The sequence below is a fragment of the Hyaena hyaena genome, unplaced genomic scaffold (genome assembly GCF_003009895.1).
Source record: "Hyaena hyaena isolate Hyena2069 unplaced genomic scaffold, ASM300989v1 scaffold_259, whole genome shotgun sequence".
In the NCBI taxonomy this organism is placed as follows: Eukaryota; Metazoa; Chordata; class Mammalia; order Carnivora; family Hyaenidae; genus Hyaena; species Hyaena hyaena.
The window spans coordinates 423,257-443,855 of NW_024080886.1; the positions used below are offsets into that span (position 1 = coordinate 423,257).

General features: G+C 52.1%; 1 protein-coding gene across 2 annotated transcripts in view; it reads left to right on the forward strand.

The window, feature by feature from the left end:
• Positions 1 to 20,599, forward strand: part of PRKX (protein kinase X-linked) — a 76,576-nt gene that overhangs the window by 40,074 nt on the left and 15,903 nt on the right. For both annotated transcript variants that reach the window (XM_039245308.1, XM_039245307.1), the window contains exons 3-4: positions 10,083 to 10,346; positions 16,320 to 16,439. In XM_039245308.1, coding sequence (XP_039101239.1) covers positions 10,083 to 10,346; positions 16,320 to 16,439 — 384 coding nt within the window. The remainder of the gene's footprint in view (positions 1 to 10,082; positions 10,347 to 16,319; positions 16,440 to 20,599) is intronic.

A 20,599-nucleotide genomic window follows, 5' to 3' on the forward strand; every position in this document is an offset into this window, starting at 1 on the left:
GAGGCTGGGAGTCTGAGATCCAGGCAGGGCTGAGGCTGGGTTCTCCTGAGGCCTTGCTCCTTGGTGTACAGACCCCATATTCTCCCCGTGTGCTCACATGGTCGCCCCTCTGTGCGTGTTCATGCCTGACCTCACCTTATAAGGACACCCATCCGGGGGGATCAGGACCCATCCTTCTGACCTCATTTTACCTTCCTCCCCTCATTTAAGACCCACGTCCAAATACAGTCCCATTCTGAAGTCCTGGGGTTAAGGCTTCAACAGGTGAATTTTATGGGGACTTAGTTCCCCTGCAACACCCACTTCATGACTGAAACGAGTAGATCTCTACGAGCAAGGGGTCCTCACTAGAATGTACTTCCAGCACCTGTGTTCTGTGCGTTATCACTTGAGTGACCAGGTGTGTGTACAACCCCAGGTGTAAATGCAGCTGGTGTGACCCGGCTTCAAAGTCCCGTGCACAGAGCCCAGGGACCACGGTGTGTCTGGGTGGAGCCACAGTGTGTCCACGCGCCACGTGATGAAGGAAGCATCATTCGTGAAGAAGGCACCCATTTCCCCAGTGGTGCACTTTCTCTTGTGAACAAGTGTCGCTTCACCCAATATCTGCTTCCCGTGCTGTCCGGAAACCCCGAGGGGGGTTTGCTTGTGTTCCGGAGGCCGCGTGGAACGCCTCTGGTCCCGGATACCAGGCCGCGCCGCGACTGTCTGGCGTCTGAATTTGCAGCTGAGCGATTTGGCGAGTTCGCCCGTGGCCCGTGGCGAGTTCAGTGTGTGAGCTGCTGCTCGAGTATGTGTGAGAAGATGCAGGGCGTTCCCTAAATGCACCTTAGAGAACACGTTTTGTTGAGGACAAAGCCCCCCTGACCGCCGGCTCCGCCCGTGGGGATAATTCTACAAGAGCGAGTAAGTCCTGTCCGGAGCGCAAAGCCGGGAGTTCCCTGGGACGGGCTGGGGGTCTGCCGAGACCCCAACAGCCCACATCCCGCGTCTGCCCCTCGCCCTTTGGGCGTCGAGAAATGGCTGGCGTCCGGGAGTTGTTTGGCCCCAGAACAGGAGTCAATCTCGGCACTGTGGGCACTGGGGAAGCAGATCAGTTCTGGGTGGTTGGTGTCGCTACCCGTCTAACTTCCACTCGCTGCCGGTAGCGCCCTGCCCCCAGTGGGGACAGCCAGAATGGTCTGTAGACGTTGACGAAAAAGCTCCCACGGGGTGAAGTAGTCCTCAGTTACGTACCTCTGTCATAGAGCTGGAGTGAGACGCCGGATGGCGATGCATCTGTGGATGGACCTAGACCTCCATCAAATGAGGGATGGATGCAGAGATAGATGTCTAATAGATATCATGGATGGATGCATGGAGGAAGGAAGACACGGAGGAAGGAAGGCACTCAGGTTGGATACCTGTAGGATAAATGATAAACGGTGTGCACGTAGATACGTGTTTGATGTAGAGACATGGATGATATAAATAAATATATGGATAGATAAACAGATGATAGCTAGGTGATAGATACATAGGTGTGGAGTAGGTAGATAGAGGATGGACAGATAGATGGTACGTAGGTCGATCAGTCGATAAAATGGTAAGTAGGTAGATAGATAATAGATAGATGATAGATACGTAAATAGATAACACATAGATACGTAGGTAGATGGTAGTTATTTGATAGATAGGTGGGTGATAGATGAATTGTACTTGGGTAGGAAGATAGATCCACAGAATGATAGATGATAGGGAGGTAGGTCACTTGATAGACAGAATGATGGATAGATTATACAGAGACACAACATAGGTAGATAGGTGGGCGGGTAGGTGCACAGGTGTAGAGAGAATCTCCTGTGCTAAGAAAGACTTCCAGCGTCCGCACTGCTGATGCTTGGGGCTGGATGACTCGTTGGGGGTCCTGCAATGTAGGGTGATGAGCAACGGCCTTGGTCTCCACCCAGCACATGTCAGTAGAACTCATTGTGACAGCCAAATCATCTCCGCGTTGCTGAGGGTCCCCAGGGGGTCACTGTCACCCCGTAGAGAACCTCAGCCCTTGGGACACTGACTGCTACTAATCCACTTCACCGCAAGGTGATAGGTAGACCAGAAGTCCAGTTAGTCAGCGTCCAGGAAAACAGAAATCTGGGGAGGGTTAACTTCCCTGCTTAACGAGGGGGAATCAGCACGTCTGATGAGGGCTCTGATTGGCACGTGGCGACCGGCTGGGTGAGACAGGACTCAGGGACATCGTGTTCACTCTGACCAGCTCCATGCCGCCATGTCTGCTCAGGGAGACGCCTCGTGACGGCCACCCAGAGAGGCCGCGCTGGCCTGAGGCTGCTCCCCGGTCATGCGCGTGCAGGGAATGCGAGTGGTCCCCTCCGGCACTGAATCCCCGAGGCCCCCCAGGCGCCCCTCCTCCATCCCTGCTCAGGATGTACCTCACTGGGGTTGTTCAAGTGGCTTCCCATACGGAGTCGCTGAGTTCTCTTTCTGAAGTGCTGTGCAACTAATCTACGGTTAAAACATGGCGGAGTGTCTTAGCCGAAAGCTCTTCCCTGACTCTTGAGGACCAGGAGAAGCAGGTCAGGGACAGCAGGACACTTGTCTCCTGCCATCTGCCAGCTCGTGAGGGGCCATTGCAGCCCTCCCCACGGGCCGTGTTTCCCTCGGTGCCCTCACCACCCTCCCCTCCTGCCCATCTCCGGCCAACGCCAGTGCTGGCTTCTAGATGCTCAGGTCCACTCCATCCCGGGGCAATGTCCAGCCTTCCTCCTGGCTCAGATGCTTGCTCTGCAAAGAAGCTTCCGGCCAGAACTGGCCTGGGATGACCCCCACTGGATGCCTCTCACATGCCTACTCTGTGCCACCTCGAACAGCCTCCAACAATCTGCTTCAGGGCCTGTATTTCAAATACAGTCCCAGTGAAATCCTTAATTCCCAGAAGTCAAGTTAAACCAAGGAATAGCTGGCTTGTTTAAAAAATTGACTTGATGGCGATCAGTGATTGTATATCAGAGGAAGGATACCTGTGGGCTCAGTCGGTTAAGCATCGACTCAGGTCATCATCTCACGGCTTCATGAGTTTGAGTCCTGCATCAGGCTCTGCATTGGCAGCACAGAGCCTGCTGGGGATTCTCTCTCTCTCTCTGTCTCTCTCTCTCTCTGTCTCTCTCTCTATCCCTCCTTTACTTGTGCTGTCTCTATCTCTTTCAAAATAAATAAATTAAAAAAAAAAAGGGAGGCCCCTGGGTGACTCAGTTGGTTGAGTGTCCAACTTCAGGTCAGGTCATGATCTCATGGTTTGTGGGTTCAAACCCTACACTGGGCTCTTTGCTGACAGCTCAGAGCCTGGAGCCTGCTTTGGAATTTGTCTCCCTCTCTCTCTCTGCCCCTCCCCGCTCATGCTCTGTCCTCTCTCAAAAATGAAATAAACATTTTAAAAAATTTAAGAAAATTTTCAAGGGAAATGGCATGTTACCTTCCGGGTGGTGGACAGTCTCTCTGCACACATATGTGGTCACACAGAGAACTCAGCATTATTAAGTAGTTGGCGGAGAGCTACCTACCCACTTCCCGCGTGCCGGGCATCTTGCTGGGATGTGATGTTGCTAAGGTCTGGCCCTCCTAAAGCCGTCCAGGGAGCCGCCGTCCATGGCAACCGAAGTAAGTCATGTCGTTCCCATAGGGGGCAGCGTGTAGGGCTCTGGAGAGAGACTCGGTCATACTCCTCCCGAGAGACCCAAGGAGATTCCGCACGCTCACATGTGGACGGGAGCCTTCCCCAGCCCCTCACCCTCCATCTCTCCTGTGAGCATGCATCCTGCTCACCTCTCTCCTGCTAGATCACAAACCCATAGACTCAGGAGCTCAGTCTCTTTGTGTCTCGAAAGGCATGTGTCCCGTGAAATGTCAGACTCAGGGATGTTGAGTACGGGGGTGGGGGGGGAGCGTCATGGGTACATAAGACCCCACGCTCCTGAAAACCAGAACAAAGAGATGGGTTTTAAGGGATAGACTCATGTGGTTATAGGAGCTGGCAAGCCTGAACTCTGTGCGATGGGCCGGGTAGTTTGAAATTCAGGTTGGAGTTGATGTTTCCATGTCGAGTCTGAAATCTCAAGTGTCCGAGTGCAAGCTGGTGACTCAGGCAAGAGTTGTACTCTGTACGGTAGTCAAGTCCACAGGCAAAATTCCCTTTTCCTTGGGAAACCGTATGGATTTTTGCTTTTGTTTTTGTTTTTGTTTTTGTTTTGCTCTTAAGGGCATCGACTGATTAGGCAAGGCCCACCCATATTAGGGAGGGTCATACACTTCTCCTAAAGTCAATTGACAGTAGATGTTAATCATCTACCTGGGAAAAAAAATGTCACAGCAACATCGAGACTCATGTTTGTGCAACTATCTGGGCCCCAGGGCCTAGCCGATTCAATCCACAAAACTAAGCGTTGAAAGAGACAGAAAGCAAGGAAATTTGAGAACAGCAGAGCTGTTCCAACTTAGGGCATTAGAAGTGCCCGCTGTGATGGGGAGGCTCCCCCAGGCTGCGTGGGGAGGCAGGACGCCTTGGGTGCGGCCGCGGAGCCCACATTCCGAGCAGCGACGCGGCCAGGGTGAGCATTGTGCGCACATTGCTGCTGTCCACCGCCTTCTAGAAAAGTGTATGGCTCTGCTGTTCTCAAAGACGAAGGACAAGGAGCCTTAGCCACCACTCACTGCCTGATCTCCCTTCCTTGAATGTGTGCATTCGTGTTTGCCAACTTTGGAGACAAGAATTTGCTTTTCTTGGAACCCTCTGTCCCCATAGTGACTTCATGGTGCGCCCTGCTGGGTCGTGAGTGGATGGTGGCTTCCCGGAAATCGTGGCTTGGGAATAGTCCAGTGGGACCACGGTCAGCGGTGGCCGAGCAGGCGTATTTTGGGATGGCGCCTTCTGCCGCCGCTGCAGATGCACCAGGCTGCCTGTCATTGCTCAGACTCAGTCAGGCTTCCAGTGCAGGTGGTCATGGTCAAGGGGGCTGATCGTGCCCCCTTGGACCATTCCGGAAGCCTGCTTGTAATGCAGGCATCCTCTCCGCCAGTGTGGGAAAGAGTGCATTGTACGGCCGAGGGGCTCCGTCCGTCTTTGCCTTTTCTTTTTAAATGTTCATTTATTTTACAGCGAGAGTGTGAGCGGAGAAGGGCCGAGAGAAAGGGCGAGGGAGAATCCCAAGCAGGCTCCGCGCTGTCAGCACGGAGCCTCGAACTCATGAACCGTGAGAGCGTGACCTGAGCCGAAATCAAGAATGGACGCTTAACCGACTGAGCCCCCCAGGCGCCCTGTCTCTACCTCTTCCTGCTACTGGTTCTGGGGCTTGGACTTTGTTCTGCTGACGTTGCTGCTTCTGGGTCTCTCGGCCTGGGCGCCGCTCACATCCATGGGCGGATGCCTCTTGACGTGGGGCACCCTGTGGGTGCTGAGCAGCATCCCCCATCTGCACCCACCGAGGCCAGGAGCACCATGGTCACAATATGACCATCATCACAATAGCCTTGGGCATCTGCAGGGGGAGCTCTGGGCTCCCTGTGCCCTTGCGGAGGGGCTGGAGTTCCGGGAAGCCCCAGGCGGGGGTCACCCCGTGTCCGGCTGGCACAGCGGTGTGTGTGGGGTGGGCACTCGCTGAGCAGCGTGGGAAGGAGATGCCGTAGATGCCACTTGGCAGACGAACAGGACGCAGCAGCTCTCTGCACAGAGGAGGCGCTCAGCTGCCTTCCAGGGACCGTCAGACGGAGCCACCGAGGGCAGGCAGGGGACCCTTGGGGGACGGAGCCGGAGGAGACGCTGGGGTGGGGGATGGAGCAAGCCTATGATGCCCCGGGGCAGGGCTGGTGGCCATAGAGCCCGGTCCGGAAAGTAGAAGGAACTTTCCAGAGGCTCAGGTTGTACTGAGACGTGAGCGAGAATAGATAAGGTGACACCCATGGGCAGTGTCTGGTTTTCTTGTCTTTTTTTTCTTTTTTAAAGTTTGTTTGCTTTCGAAGGAGACAGACCGGGCCTCAGCAGGGGAGGGGCAGAGAGAGAGAGAGGGAGGCACAGAATCAGAAGCAGGCTGTCAGCACGGAGCCCGATGTGGGGCTCGAACCCACACACCACGAGATCATGACCTGAGCCAAAATCTGACTCTTAACAGACTGAACCACCCAGGCGCCCCTGGTTTTCCTGTTTTAATAGCGGAAGCCCAGCTTTATGTTAGCGTCTGGAGACCTGACGACAGCCATCACGATCAGGTACAACACCCCCGGGTGGCAGCCGGGCCGCAGGCTCTGCAAAGGAAAGACAGCGGGTTGGTCGGTGTGAAAGGTTGAAGGTGTTGCTCTGAGCTGCGGTCGGAGTCAGGCTGTCTTTACTCCTCATAGATTCACACGTTCTCTTGAATACATTTCAGGATGCTGATTTCTTCCTGTACTAAAATGCACCTCAACATAAAATTGGCCATTTTGCGTATTTTTAAGTGCACGACTCAGTGGCCTCTAGCACATTCTCACTGCTGTGCAGACATCCCCACCATCATCTCTAGAACTTTCCATCTCCCGAAACTGAGACTCTGCCCTATTTTAAACACTAGCTTCCGCCCCCATCCCCAGCCCATGGTTCTACCATCTACTCTCATCTCTATGGATGTGATGCCTTCGGGGACCCTGTAGAGATGGAATCAGGCAGAATTTGCCCCTCTGTGCCTGGCATACGTCAATGACCACGTACTCAGCGTCCATCCATGTTGTGGCTGATGCAGTACATCGTTTTTCAAGGCTAAGTCATAGTCTACTGGGTGCATGGACCACATGCTGTGTATGCATGCATCCATCCACCCACCCATGATCCACCTATCCGTCCATTATCCACCCACCCATCCAATCATCCATCCATCCAATCATCCATCCATCCATCCAACCATCCATCCATTCATTATTCATTCATCCATGCATCCATCCACCCATGATCCACCTATCCGTCCATTATCCACCCACCCATCCAATCATCCATCCATCCAATCATCCATCCATCCATCCAACCATCCATCCATTCATTATTCATTCATCCATGCATCCATCCACCCATGATCCATCTATCCGTCCATTATCCACCCACCCATCCAATCATCCATCCATCCAATCATCCATCCATCCATCCAACCATCCATCCATTCATTATTCATTCATCCATGCATCCATCCACCCATGATCCATCTATCTGTCCATTATCCATCCATCCACCCACCCATGATCCATCATTCCACCCATTATCCATCCTCCATCTACCTATCCATCCATCCATCATCCATTCATTCACCCATCCACCCATCTGCCATCCATCCATCCATTACCCATCCATCATCTATCCATCCATCCATCCATCCATCCATCCAATCATCCATCCACCCATCCATCCAATCATCCATCCATCCATCCGTCCGTCCAATCATCCATCCATCCATTCATCCATCCATCCATCCATCTATCCATCCATCCATCCACTCATCTATCCATCCATCCACCCAATCATCCATCCATCATCCCCTCATCTATCCATCCATCCATCCTTGTATCCATCCATCCACCTATCCTTGTATCCATCCATCCATTCATCCATCCATTATCCATCCATCCATCATCCATCCACCCACCCATGATCCACCTATCCGTCCATTATCCATCCATCCATCATCCATCCATCCACCCATCCATGATACATCCATCCACCCATTATCCATCCATCCATCATCCATCCATCTATGGTCCATCCATCCACCTGTTATCCATCTATATACCATCCATCTATCCACCCACCAACTCATCTGTTCTTCCATCCATCCATCCATCCATCCATCCATCCATCAACACTTGGTGTTGCTTCCATGTTCTGGCTCTCATACTGCATGTTAATGCTACTGGGAACACGCGTGTACACATATGTTTATGTACCTGCTTTAACTGCTTGGCTGCATTTTCGAAGTGTATCTCCTTCCCGTTTGTGGAGGAGCTTAAGCGTTTTCTCTTGGTGTCTTTTCTGTTTCCGCTTCCCTTGTGCAGGCCTTTCCTTTGTCTCTTCTTCCCACCCTCCCTCATCGCCAGGTAATCACAGGGACAGTCTGATAACGGATCCTTAAAGCATACACACAGACACACACGGGCAGAGCCCCACACGGGCTTTGAACTCAAGAACCATGAGATGATGACCTGAGCTGAGATCAAGAGTTGGACGGACATCCAACCGACTGAGCCACCCAGATGCCCCTCCATACTGAATTTTGGATCCAGAAATGCTTCCTTTTCTCATCCCACTCGTGATAAACCCTCTTACTTATTTTTTGCCCTTGCATTTTCATTGTTTTTTAGCCTCCACACAAGGGGCAGAGCCCTGCAATGAATGGGAATTAATTAACCTGCGAATTGGCCGCCATGATTAATTCTGGGTCTCTGTTTTTAGGCTCACATTTTAAGTCCTTTGTGGCCACCAAGGCTCAACCTCTCCACCCACAAGCCCCAAAGGATGACCAAATGCTTGTAAATTGTTTCGGAATAGTAACTGTTAGTATGTATTTGAATATTGTGCCTCCTTATTAATAACCCCCTCCGTTACACATTCTCTCTATACAAGAAAAGACTTAGTAATGGAGATTTGAAAGAAAGATGTGCCCGTAGATTTTTGTCCCTTATAATATTTATGGGACTTGGAGAAAGACAGAAGAGCCAGGGCCCTCAGGAATTATATTATTGTTCCATAAGCCTCGTTTTTTGACTCTTTGTGGAGTACTTTTGTTGAAAAGCGTTACCTCTCTCTCACCGGTGCCCATGACCCACGATAATTGTGTTTCTGGGTAGAGTTGACAGCACACTTGAATATATAGCGACTTTGTTAGGATTGTTATTGAGGCTTTGTTGGATTTTATTGATCTGCGTGGGGAAAATGTGTATCTGTATATCCCTATACACCAGTGTGATGCTCCCCCGTCCGTCGTTTGTGTGTGTCCTGTGTCCCTGCGATCTTGGGATTTATGAAAGAAATAGATATTTGCCCTTTGTTCCCGGCCAGAGATCCTAAAACCCTTGGAATTTCCTAAGCGCCAAGACAAAGGTGGCCTTTGTTATGTGAATGAGGTGACTTTTGCTGAACGCCCGGCCCCCCAGGGCAGAGGGCTGGTTGCCAGGGAAACTAATCCTGTAATTCGAGGGTTGGGCTTCTCAGACCCACCCCCATCTCCGGGGAGGGGCGAGGGGCTGGGGTTTGAGTTGATCTCCGACGGCCAGTGATGTAATCAATCTCGCCTACTCAGTGAAGCCTCCAGGGAATCCCAGAAGGACGGGGTTTGGGAGCTTCTGAGTTGGTGAACTTGGGGAGATTTGGACGAGAGTGGCTCACCTGGAGCGAGTGTGGACACTTCCCCACAACTAGACCCCCAAATATCTTCCTTCTGGCCGTTCCTGACTTCTAGATCTTTATCATAAGCCGGTTATGTACCGAGTAACATGTTTCCCCTGAGCCCTGAGCTCCCAGAGCAGCCCGAGGAGGGGGCTCAGGAACCTCTCATCCCTAGCGGGTCAGTCAGAAGCACAGGTGAGAAGCCGCACTTGGAATTGGCATCTGAAGTGTGTGTATACAGCACCCAGAATGTGTCCGTACGCATGACCTCACATCTCCCCGAGCCGTAGGTAACATCCATCTGTAGCAGATTTTAACATCTGCCCAGATGCATATCTGAGCATCTCTTCCTCTGTAAGAGTATCCCAACATCCAGGTGTGCGGCATCTTATTTTTCATAAGCTTATTATTTATTTAGAGAGAGCGCGTGGGGAAGGGGCAGAGAGAATGGGACAGAGAGAGAGAGAGAGAGAGAGAGAGAATGTGAAACAAACAAGTGGTGCAGAGCCTGATGCAGGCGTCCAACGCACGAACCCTGCGATCACGACCTGAGTGAAATCAAGAGCTGGAGTCTTAACCGATGGAGCCCGCTGCGTGCCCCTGTCCACAGGGCATCTCCCTGCCTGTCCCCGCCCGCCCCCCGCGTGTGGCCCCGGCGCGGCTCTGACCCTGCGTACCCCCCCCTCCACAGGTTCTGGACGTGTCACGACGAGCGCTTCCTCTACATGCTCATGGAGTTCGTGCCCGGCGGCGAGCTCTTCAGCTACCTGCGCAACCGAGGCCGCTTCTCCGGCAGCACCGGGCTCTTCTACTCAGCGGAGATCGTCTGCGCCATCGAGTACCTGCACTCCAAGGAGATCGTCTACAGGGACCTGAAGCCGGAAAACATTCTGCTGGACCGCGACGGCCACATCAAGCTCACCGACTTCGGGTTTGCCAAGAAACTGGTCGACAAGTAAGTGAGCATCGTCCCCGTGTCTCCCCGCCCGTCGCCGCGCCTGGAGGCCGCCACTGTCCCTCCGCGGGGTGTCCCTCTTCCTCAAGGCTGAGGAACACCCCCCTGCGGTCCACACACCCCGTTCTCTCCGTCCCTTCGTCTGCTGGCAGTAACGCTGCGCAGAGCCCGGCGTGCGCTCCCGATCGCAGGTGGTGTAGTCATCTACGCCGGACGAATACCCAGAGGTGACGTTGCTGGGTCGTAGGGTAGTCCCGTTCTTGACGTTTCGAGGAGCCTCCGTGCCCTCTTCCACGCCGGCTGTGCCAGTTCGCATTCCCGCCAGCAGGGCTCAAACCTTCTCCTTTCTCCACATCCTCGCCAACACCGGTTAGGGCTTGCGTTCTTCTACCCTTGAGCGGCGCGAGGGGGTGTCTCACGAGTGAGTTATTCGTTTTATCAGAATCATACACGTGCACCCACTGAGCACTGACAGCTCTCCCTTCTCCCAGCCGCACCATTTCTTTCTTTCTAAAAAATTTTTTTACATGTTTATTGAATATTTTTGACAGAGAGACAGAGGGTGAGCAGGGGAGGGTCAGAGAGAGAGGGAGACACAGAATCCGAAGCAGCTCCAGGCTCCGAGCTGTCAGCACGGAGCCCGACGTGGGGCTCGAACCCACAGACCGTGAGACCATGACCTGAGCCGAAGTTGGACGCTTCACCAACTGAGCAATCCAGGCGCCCCTCAAATTTGGGATCTTTCTAATCAGTCCACCTTTCAAACTGTATTCCTGTTAAGCAGGCAGAGCCAGTCCTGAGACGGCATATTTAACCCACTACATCTCAAATACGATTATTCAAACCTAAAATCCGTGCAAACAGTTGAGAGCATTTACGAGAATTTTTGCCCCTAAGTTTTTGAACCCCCACCCCCACCTCCGGGCATTTTATGTGTATGCTGTCTCCCAGTTAGGGGACTACAATTTCATTGGAAATACCTGCTCTTTGCTTAACATCTATAACGCTTACAGTTAGGAAAATAGATGCATACGGCCAGACCTTCCAAAAATACTGGAAACTTTCTCAGCAACTGCATTGACTATTGGTTTTTTAAGTTTAAGCTTAGGGGCGCCTGGCTGCCTCAGTCGCTTAAGCAGGTCCTGATATCAAGGTTGTGAGTTTGAGCCCCATGTTGGGTGTAGAGATTACTTACTAATAAAACATTTATAAAAAGAAAAAAGAAAGGAATATACCTGTATTGTTGCATTTCTTGATGACGGCGGGTTGGCTAAAGTGATAATTATATTCCTCACTTTATGGAAACCTCTGCATAGAGAGAACCTGGATTTTCATGGGAAGCAGCTTTACAGCAGATAACTCACCTCTCTGATGGGTTTTATTTATTTATTAAAATTTTAATGTTTATTTATTTCTGAGAGACAGAGAGAGACAGTGTGAGGATCAGAGAGAGAGAGACACAGAATCTGAAACAGGCCCCAGGCTCCGAGCTGTCAGCACAGAGCCCGACGCGGGGCTCGAACCCACGAACCGTAAGATCGTGACTTGAGCCGAAGTTGGACCCTTAACTGACTGAGCCCCCCAGGCGCCCCGATGGGCTGGGTCCATAAAAATGAGGTGGCTTCCATACCTGTGAAGGAAGACCTTATTATTAACACATTATCAGGGGCGCCTGGGGGGCTCAGTCGGTTGAGTGTCCGACTTCGACTCAGGTCACGATCTCACGGTTCGTGGGTTCGAGCCCCGCGTTGGGACTGTGCTGACAGCTCGGAGCCTGGAGCCTGTTTCAGATTCTGTGTCTCCCTCTGTCTCTGCCCCTCCCCCACTCATGCTCTGTCTGTCTCAAAAATGAATAAAATACAAAATAAACCACAAAACACGTTATCATTCGTTTATGACTTTGGTGCTGCCCACTACTGGCAGCACATGGTATAAAGTACATACACTCCCCCGGCTTTTTGTTTTTAAGGCCTTTTATTTGCAGGTCTGATTCCAACCATCAGCCTTGCTATGTTTCACTAAGTCGCCTGATTATAAATTCGGCGAGCCGTGTTCCGCCGCAGTTCATCCATCACGTCCGCCTAAGCCTAAACGGATGATGGTGCGATGGCGGGTTCGTACATAACGTCAAGCAATTAATTTACTTAAGATGTGGAGTTCGGGGAACGAGGCCTCGTTACCATTTGATCTATTGCTTTTGCAAAGACCTTCATTTTTCAGGCCCGGGCGCGTAGATCGCAGAAACATTTCTCCCCCCTTCCCGTTTGTTTTTGATTTCCTTGATGAAGTCTCTCCCTTATGGTTCAGGATTCGACAGTCATGATTTTTGCCTGAACCTGGAAGGGATCAGCACAGTAGATGTAGAACCTTCTAGAGACTCATCTGCAATATTTTTTTTAATTGAACAAGTTTTTTAATGTTTTTATTTTTGAGAGAGAGACAGAGTGTGAGCGGGGGAGGGGCAGAGAGAGAGAGAGAGACACAGAATCGGAAGCAGCTCCAGGCTCCGAGCTGTCAACACAGAGCCTGACGCGGGGCTCGAACCCACGAACCGTGAGATCATGACCTGAGCCGCACAGGCGCCCAAGCGCCCTGAGGGTATTTCACATTCATGGCTTTACTCATCTGTGAAGCGAGAATCATTCCTACTACTTAGGATTGTTTGTTAAGCACGGATGGATTCGCTAATCATCACCACCATTACTACGGACTGAATTGTGTCCGTCGAAAATTCAGATATTGAAGCTTCAACCCTCCGAGGTGACTACGTTCGGATATAGTGCTTTTAGGAGGTACTTCAGGTTAAATGGGGGCAGGAGAGGAGGATCCTAATCTGATCGAGTGACGGCCGCCTACTCACTGCGTCCCCACACGGTGGAAAGAGATCTCTCCGTCTCTCCCCCAGTATGAGGACGCCCGTTACTGACTTAGTCCATCTTCATCGAATATGACGTCATCTTAACTTGAGGGCACCTGCAAGACCCTGTTTCCCAATAAGATCACATCCCCCGGCTCTGGGCTTCAGGAGACTTTGGGAAGGAACAGACTTCACCTCTGCGCAGCTGCCGGGCAGGCAACGCGAGACGCTAACACACGAGCAAGTCGACGTGCACTTTGCAGAGTCTCGTTTTTCTCCCGTTAACGTGGAACCGATCGCCGTGCGCAAGCCGAGAACCTGACGCGTCCCTTTCCCTTCTGTCCCAGAGCCGAGCGAGCGGAAGGAGGTAAGACCGGGCGCGTGGATAATTCACAGCCTGGAGACTTCTGTTCTCTGCGTAAGTTGCAGCCCGGTCTCGTCTTTGCATGCTGACTGGGGTCCGAACTCTCTGTGGCAGTTGATTCCGAACTCTCTGTGGCAGTCGATGCCTCTCTGTACGTCCAGGAAGCACTCGAAGCTTTTCCAGGAAGCTCTTCCCCTAACCAGGTGTCAGGCTACCCGAGGCAACTTAGCAATTCCACCTGTGTCCCTTCCTCGAGGACGGAGCCAGGAGGGGACGCCCCTTTCCACGTGCAAGTGCAGACGCTGCAGCTGACGCGTCCGTAACGCGGCCGCCTCCGCCCGCTCTTACTAGGAGCTCAGGACCCGATTGCCCGCTGGCGTGAGGCGCCTTGGGCGGGGTCCAGCCTGGGAGCCCGGCGTCCACGGGTGTGCACGGCCTGCGAACCTGACCTGGACGTCGTTCATCAGACGCTTCTGTTTGCATCTCGCCTCCACACAGGACGCCTGGGTCCCTTTGGGCTCCTCTGCCTCTGTGTGCTTCGTATAAAAACCGTTGCAGAATAAAGACGATAGAATCGACCGTCTTAACCGGTTTTAAGTGCACACGTCAGTCTGTTGGATGCATTCGTCATGCTGTGCCACCGTCCCCACCAGCCATCTGCGGAACTTCGCCTCCCCCCCCCCCGAGGGGAGCTGGGTCCCCGTTAATGGGCTTACTCCGCAGCCCCCGCCCCCGGCCCCCGGAGCCACCAGCTGCTCTCCGTGCGTCTGCATTGCCTGCGCCGGGGGCCCCATACACGTCACGTCGCACAGGACTCGTCGTTTGGCATCTGGCTTCTTTCAGCATCGTGTCCTCAAGGTTCATGTGCGTTGCAGCGTCCTGCGCTTTTTCGGGCTGCGTTGTATTCCCGTGTGTGAACGGACCCCATGTTCTTCGTCCCAACACGGTGTTGGGGCCCCCGTGCGTCACGCTGGTGTGAACACGGGTGTGCACATGTGTCTTCAACTCCCTGCTTTCGTTTCCTGTGGGCTTATGCTGGGAGCCTAACGGCTGGATCCCGAGGTGATCGCTTTCCGGTGTTAAGGGTCTGGGCGTGCGTGCCTTCCCCGCGGCCGCCCTAACAGCACCACGACCGGGGGCCTCGGGCGACATTCTCCCGAGGTTCTGGAAGCCCAGAGCTCTGGAATGAAGGTGTTCACGGGGCGCAAGTCGCACAAAGGCTCCCAAGACTAGGGTCTGTTCTGAGCCCCCGTCCTGGCTTCTGGCCACAGGACAGGGTCCTGACGCGGTTCCTGGGGCGTAGAAGCCATTGTGTGTCCCCTGCCGTGTTCCCTCTGTGCGTGTCTATGTCTTCAACTCCGTCCCCCCCATTTAATGAGGTGAGGTGGACACATAAAAATCGTACATATTTACATCGTACAGTATGGTTTTTGGAAAGGCATGTAGTGTCTTATTTTGGAAAGGCATGTAGTGTCGTTTAATACACACTGGGACGTGATTGCCACACTCACGGTTATTTCCGGACACATCCGATCGCCTCACCCGGTTACCGTCTTCGTTAGATGGTGACGGCCTATGAGATCGCTCTGCTCAGCAAATCTCAGATGTAAAACAGCCTGACGAAGCAGTCATCGCATTGTGCATCCCATCTCACGACGCCTTCGTCTCTCAATTTTAACTAAACATCGTCGCTCGTTTTTTTTGCTTTGTTTCTTTGTTCAGTTTTTAACGTTTATTTTTGAGAGAGAGACAGATCATGAGCAGGGGAGGGTCAGAGAGAGAGGGAGACACAGAATCCGAAGCAGCTCCAGGCTCCGAGCTGTCAGCACAGAGCCCGACGCGGGGCTCGAACCGACAAACCGAGAGATCATGACCTGAGCTGGAGTTGGGAGCTTAACTGACTGTTGCTCGTTTTAAGTACAAGGAGAATTCTCTTCTCAGGACAGGAGGAGAAGGCGTCCTTTCCCACCTGTTCTGAAAAAGGCAGAGGTGAGGCAGCACCGGGACGGGGTGCCCAGAATCAGACCCAGCAAACGTGACCACCAGTAGCTCCTCTGTCTGCTCTGGGTCCAATTTCGGGGGACGGGGTCCCAAGCATCCGTTACTTCCAGCCAACTCTCCTCCGCGTGGGGCTAGAAGCTAACGTTTTGGCCTCACTCACCTCCTCTACGGAGAAAATCCTTCCCCAAGCGCCCCCCCCCCGCTCCATTTAAACCCCAAATATCCCAGGGTCCCTTAACGTCACGATGTCTGGAAGCCACCGGTGAGAGTAACACGACCTCGAACCCACAGAATCATGAACACACGTCAGATCTTTTCGGGAGCAGGTGGAAAGAGCGACACTCAGCACTGAGTTGGCATTTCTTCCACGAGGAGGAAGTAGGTTTTTGCTGGAACGGACACGGGGCTCTTGACGGGAGCCCAGGACGGGAGGAGATGAATGAATTCTCCAACCTGTTTACTGTACGATTTCCTAGGAAAACCGGGAATGTGGCTTTTTTGCGTTTTGAGTCATAAGGGTGAAGCGACAGCAGTAGTGGATGGCGGTCACACGGAGGGTGTATTTTCGCTTCTGTCGGGGGGTAAATGGGCGTGTGTCAGAGCAAGTCGTGTTGGACAATGTCCGCATCTCCGTCCAGCGCGTGTGTCCATCGCTGTGACGGCGAAGACACTGTCACATTGAGTCCTCTGGAGATGCGTGCCTTCGCCGGGCACGGCTAACTTTCCTGTGCGTCTTCTCTTCTGTCCCCAGGACGTGGACCCTGTGTGGCACGCCCGAGTACCTGGCCCCTGAAGTCATCCAGAGCAAGGGCCACGGAAGAGCCGTGGACTGGTGGGCGCTTGGGATCCTGATATTTGAGATGCACTCGGGGTGAGTACAGCTTCCGCGGACAATGAGTGTGTCTGCTTGGTGCCTCCCCTTCATGCTTCTAGAAGGGTGCTTTCTGCTGTGTCCCGGTCAGTGCCAGCGTGGCCTTGGGGACCCGCGGGTACTGCCCGCTCGTAAGACCAAACACCCACACCCGAAGCGCCAGCCGTTGGGACCTCTGTGCCGTGTCCTGCGGATTCCCGTCTCCCGTGAACATAATATTCAGTCTTGCGCACGGACCCCTTTGGAGCAGTGCGCGGAGCTGGGTACGTGGCGTGCGTTTGGGATGAAGGTGAATCAGTCCGCGCAGAGCTTAGGACGTTAGGAAGGAGGAGCACCCGTGCCGGGAAGCAGGAAGTGGGCCCGTGCTTGCCTCGCATGAGGTTTGCAAGGCCATGCTGTCTCCTCGTCCAGGTGGCCAGAGTTGTTGGACGTGTTGTCCGGGCATCGCCGTGAAGGAAGACCCCAGTCTGGCTTGGGCATGACGCGGGTGGGAGGCTCCTCTTGCAGAAGCGTAGAGCAAGCCTCCCACGCTTAGAGGTTTAGACACGAGGGACGTGGGGGTTCCCCCTGGTCCCGGGGAGGAGAGCTCTTCTCTGATGGTGCGGACGGTGGGCATCTGGTACGTGGGGTGCCCGGGTCTGGCCGGGGGCCCTGGCCTGTGTGGGCCCCGCCCTCTGTCTTCTGTGTTTAGCTTGCTTCTTTCCTGCCGGGGAGGCTAGCACACCTGCGATGTCACTCCCAGTGGAACCAAAACCCGGCCCCGTTGCACACCTGATTTCCCTGTAGGGCAAGACCTGAGCTTACTGCCCGGAAACCTTCCCCTTCGGTTGAGAAAAATGATGGAAACAGGCGTATTTCTGCACTGAGGGTGTGGCCAGGGTGGAATCTGTGAAAGCCTGTATTTGTGTGTCTGTTATCTCTGTATTTATCAACTGTCTACCCAGATATTTATGATCTTTTATCTATCATGTGTCTGTCATCTGTTTTCACTTGTACATCTATCTGTATATCTATTTGTCCATTCTGTTTGTCTACCCTGTGTATTTAATCAACTTGTCTATATCTACCTGCCTCTCTCTTTGTCTGTCCATCCGTCAATCCATCTATCTATCCATCTCTCCATCTATGTCTGTCTTCTGTCTGCCTACCTACCTGTCTTTCTGCCTGTCTGTCTACCTGTCTATCCAGACTTTCTGTACATCTGTCTGTCTATCTATCTATCCATTTATCCATCTATCATATCTATCTATCTCTCCATAGATCCATTGATCCATCCATCCATCCATCCATCATATCTATCTCTCTCGCCATCCATTCATCCATCCATCCATCATCTACCTAGCTATATCTATCTTCTATCTGCCTACCTATCTGTCTTTCTGCCTGTCTGTCTACCTGTCGTCTATCCAGACTTTCTGTACGTCTGTTTGTCTGTCTATCTATCTGTCTATCTATCTATCTATCTATCTATCTATCTATCTATCCATTTATCTGTCTATCATATCTATCTCTCCATAGATCCATTGATCCATCCATCCATCCATCCATCATATCTATCTCTCCATCCATTCATCCATCCATCATCTACCCAGCTATGTCTATCTTCTATCTGCCTACCTACCTGTCTTTCTGCCTGTCTGTCTGTCTACCTGTCCATCCATACTTTCTGTCCATCTGTCTGTCTATCCACCCATCCATCATATCTATGTATCTCTCCGTCGATCCATCGATTTATCCATCCATCCATCAATTCATCCATCCATCCATCCATCCATCCATCCATCCATCCATCCATCCATCCATCATACCTATCTCTCTCTCCATCCATCCATCCATCCATCCATCCATCCATCCATCATCTATCCATCATATCTATCTATCCATCCATCATATCTATCCATCCATCCATCCATCCATCAATTATCCATCATCCATCTGTCTATCATCTACCTGGTCTTCTGTATTTTCCATTACTCTTCACTCAGACGTCTCTAGCAAATCACACAGAACCGAATTTCTTAATAGACACCCAGCCGGTGAAGTTCCAGGGAGACCAGAAGGTCAATATGAATCACACATAGGGTTCTTCCGTCAAGAAGCTACAGTGGTCGTGAATATTTATACGCCCGAATCCATCAGATTCCCCCAGCCCACCTGCAGCACAGAATCTTCCTTAATATGATTGACCACTAGAGGTCAGCATTGCTTAACGATAAACGAACCTTGGCATCCAGTGCTTAATAAATGCGGGTCATGAATAACGTTTCCTTTGTATTACTCGGTACATTCTGTTAGCATACGTTCTACATAGAGAATATAATGGTGGGAAATATTATTAGCAAATACAATTTTGGAAAATTTTTAGATCATAAGAAAATTATCAGAATTAAATAGAATAAAATAAAAAAATAGGATAGAATACGAGGACGTATTTGAATATATTAGGATTATTATCTAAAAATAATTTTTGGGATGGTTAAAATATTAGGACATAATCCATTCAAATATTAGAATATGTTGTATTAAGATATTAGAAAATAGAAAGTTTCCATTATTAAAATAGAATATCATTGACAGTGTATTTTTATTTTTTATTTCTTCTTGAGAGAGAAAGAGAGAGTAAATGGCGGAGGGCCAGAGAGAGAGGGGGGAGACACAGAATCCGAAACAGGCTCCAGGGTCGGAGCTGTCAGCACAGAGCCCGACGCGGGGCTCGAACCCACGAACCGCGAGATCATGACCTGAGCCGAAGTCGGATGCTCAACCGACTGAGCCCCCCGGGCGCCCCTGGGCCAGTTCCGAATTTCCTCATTGTCGCCTCCAGCTTCTCCCTGTCTTGCCCACGATGTATTTCCCTGGCAGGAGCTGGAGCTATTTCCCTCCCCCCGCACCCCAACCCCCACACGCACACCAACCAGGTCACCAGAGTTGTATGAAAAAAAAAATGCATCCACATGCAGATCTCCCGTTGGAAAAAAGGCCATCACAAACCTTGTCAAAGAGTCTTGAGGAGCCCCTGGGTTCCCTGGGACCCCATCATGGCCACCCCAGCCACGGCACAGCCCAGCTCGTGGCCTTTGACCTTTCTTCTGAAGGACGCACATTTTATGCGTTCTACGCAAGTGCCGCGTCTTTGAGGAAGAAGTCAAAAGAACGGTGAGCTGGTCGCGCCTCCCCTTTCTGTCTTCACCGCAAAAACTCTTTGCTTTTTGAAAAACTCTTTCCTCGAACCCACGTCCAAAGCATCCCCTTTCCAAGGCCAGCGCCCCTGTGGTTTTCTAAGAGGGCGATGGGGCCACGACGTTAGCAGAGTGATGGCGCCCGTTTCTGGACAGCCATTTCTACTGGAAGGTGTGGGTGGCGAGAACGGACATGGAAAACGCATCAGTCAGAGACGATGGAAAAAGCGCTGAACTTGGCGGGGAGTCGGGAGAGGAAACTCTTGACCTTCCTTTGTGCCCAGCAGCAGGCTCCGTCTACACGGCGCTGGGACCGAAGATTAGTACACGTTCATTACAATGCCCGGTTCCACAGAACAAGCCTTCAGGGCTCGTTTCAGAGCCAGAAACATGCTGTTGCATTAAAGATGGAAACTTGAGGGCTTTCTGAGGGCGCGTTCCACGGGCGTCGAGCAGGCTCGCGCTCAGATCCACATCCTCTCTGCGTCTCCTTCCTTCGGGCAAGATCTGCTAGTGCTCGTTGGTTATGATTTTTTTCCACTTGTGAAACGACTGCTGACATACCTTCCCGGTGACGTGGTCCTGAACACTTAGTTTCATGCCGTCCATAAATGGTGGGTGTGAGTGACACGCTTTCTCCTGGTGTTGAATGGGCCATTTCCAACCGTGCGCATTTCCCCGGCGAACTCGTACGGCTCAGTGTCCTCACCCAAGAAAGCACTGAGACTCCCCCAGACCTGGTTAGACAGAGCATCTGGCGGATGAGGGATAGTTGATTGAGGAGCTGTTAACTTGAAGGCGTGGTCGGATGGCGAGGACCAGCCGGGTATCTGCGTGTACGTAGACCTTCCCCCGAGCCTGGTCTGGGCGGGTTCTCAGCACGCGCTAGCTCATAACTCTAGAAGCGGCAGCGGTCAAAGTAGTGGTAGTTACGACACTTTAACAACCAGCCGCTCTGAGATACGGCCGTTGCCGGCTCGA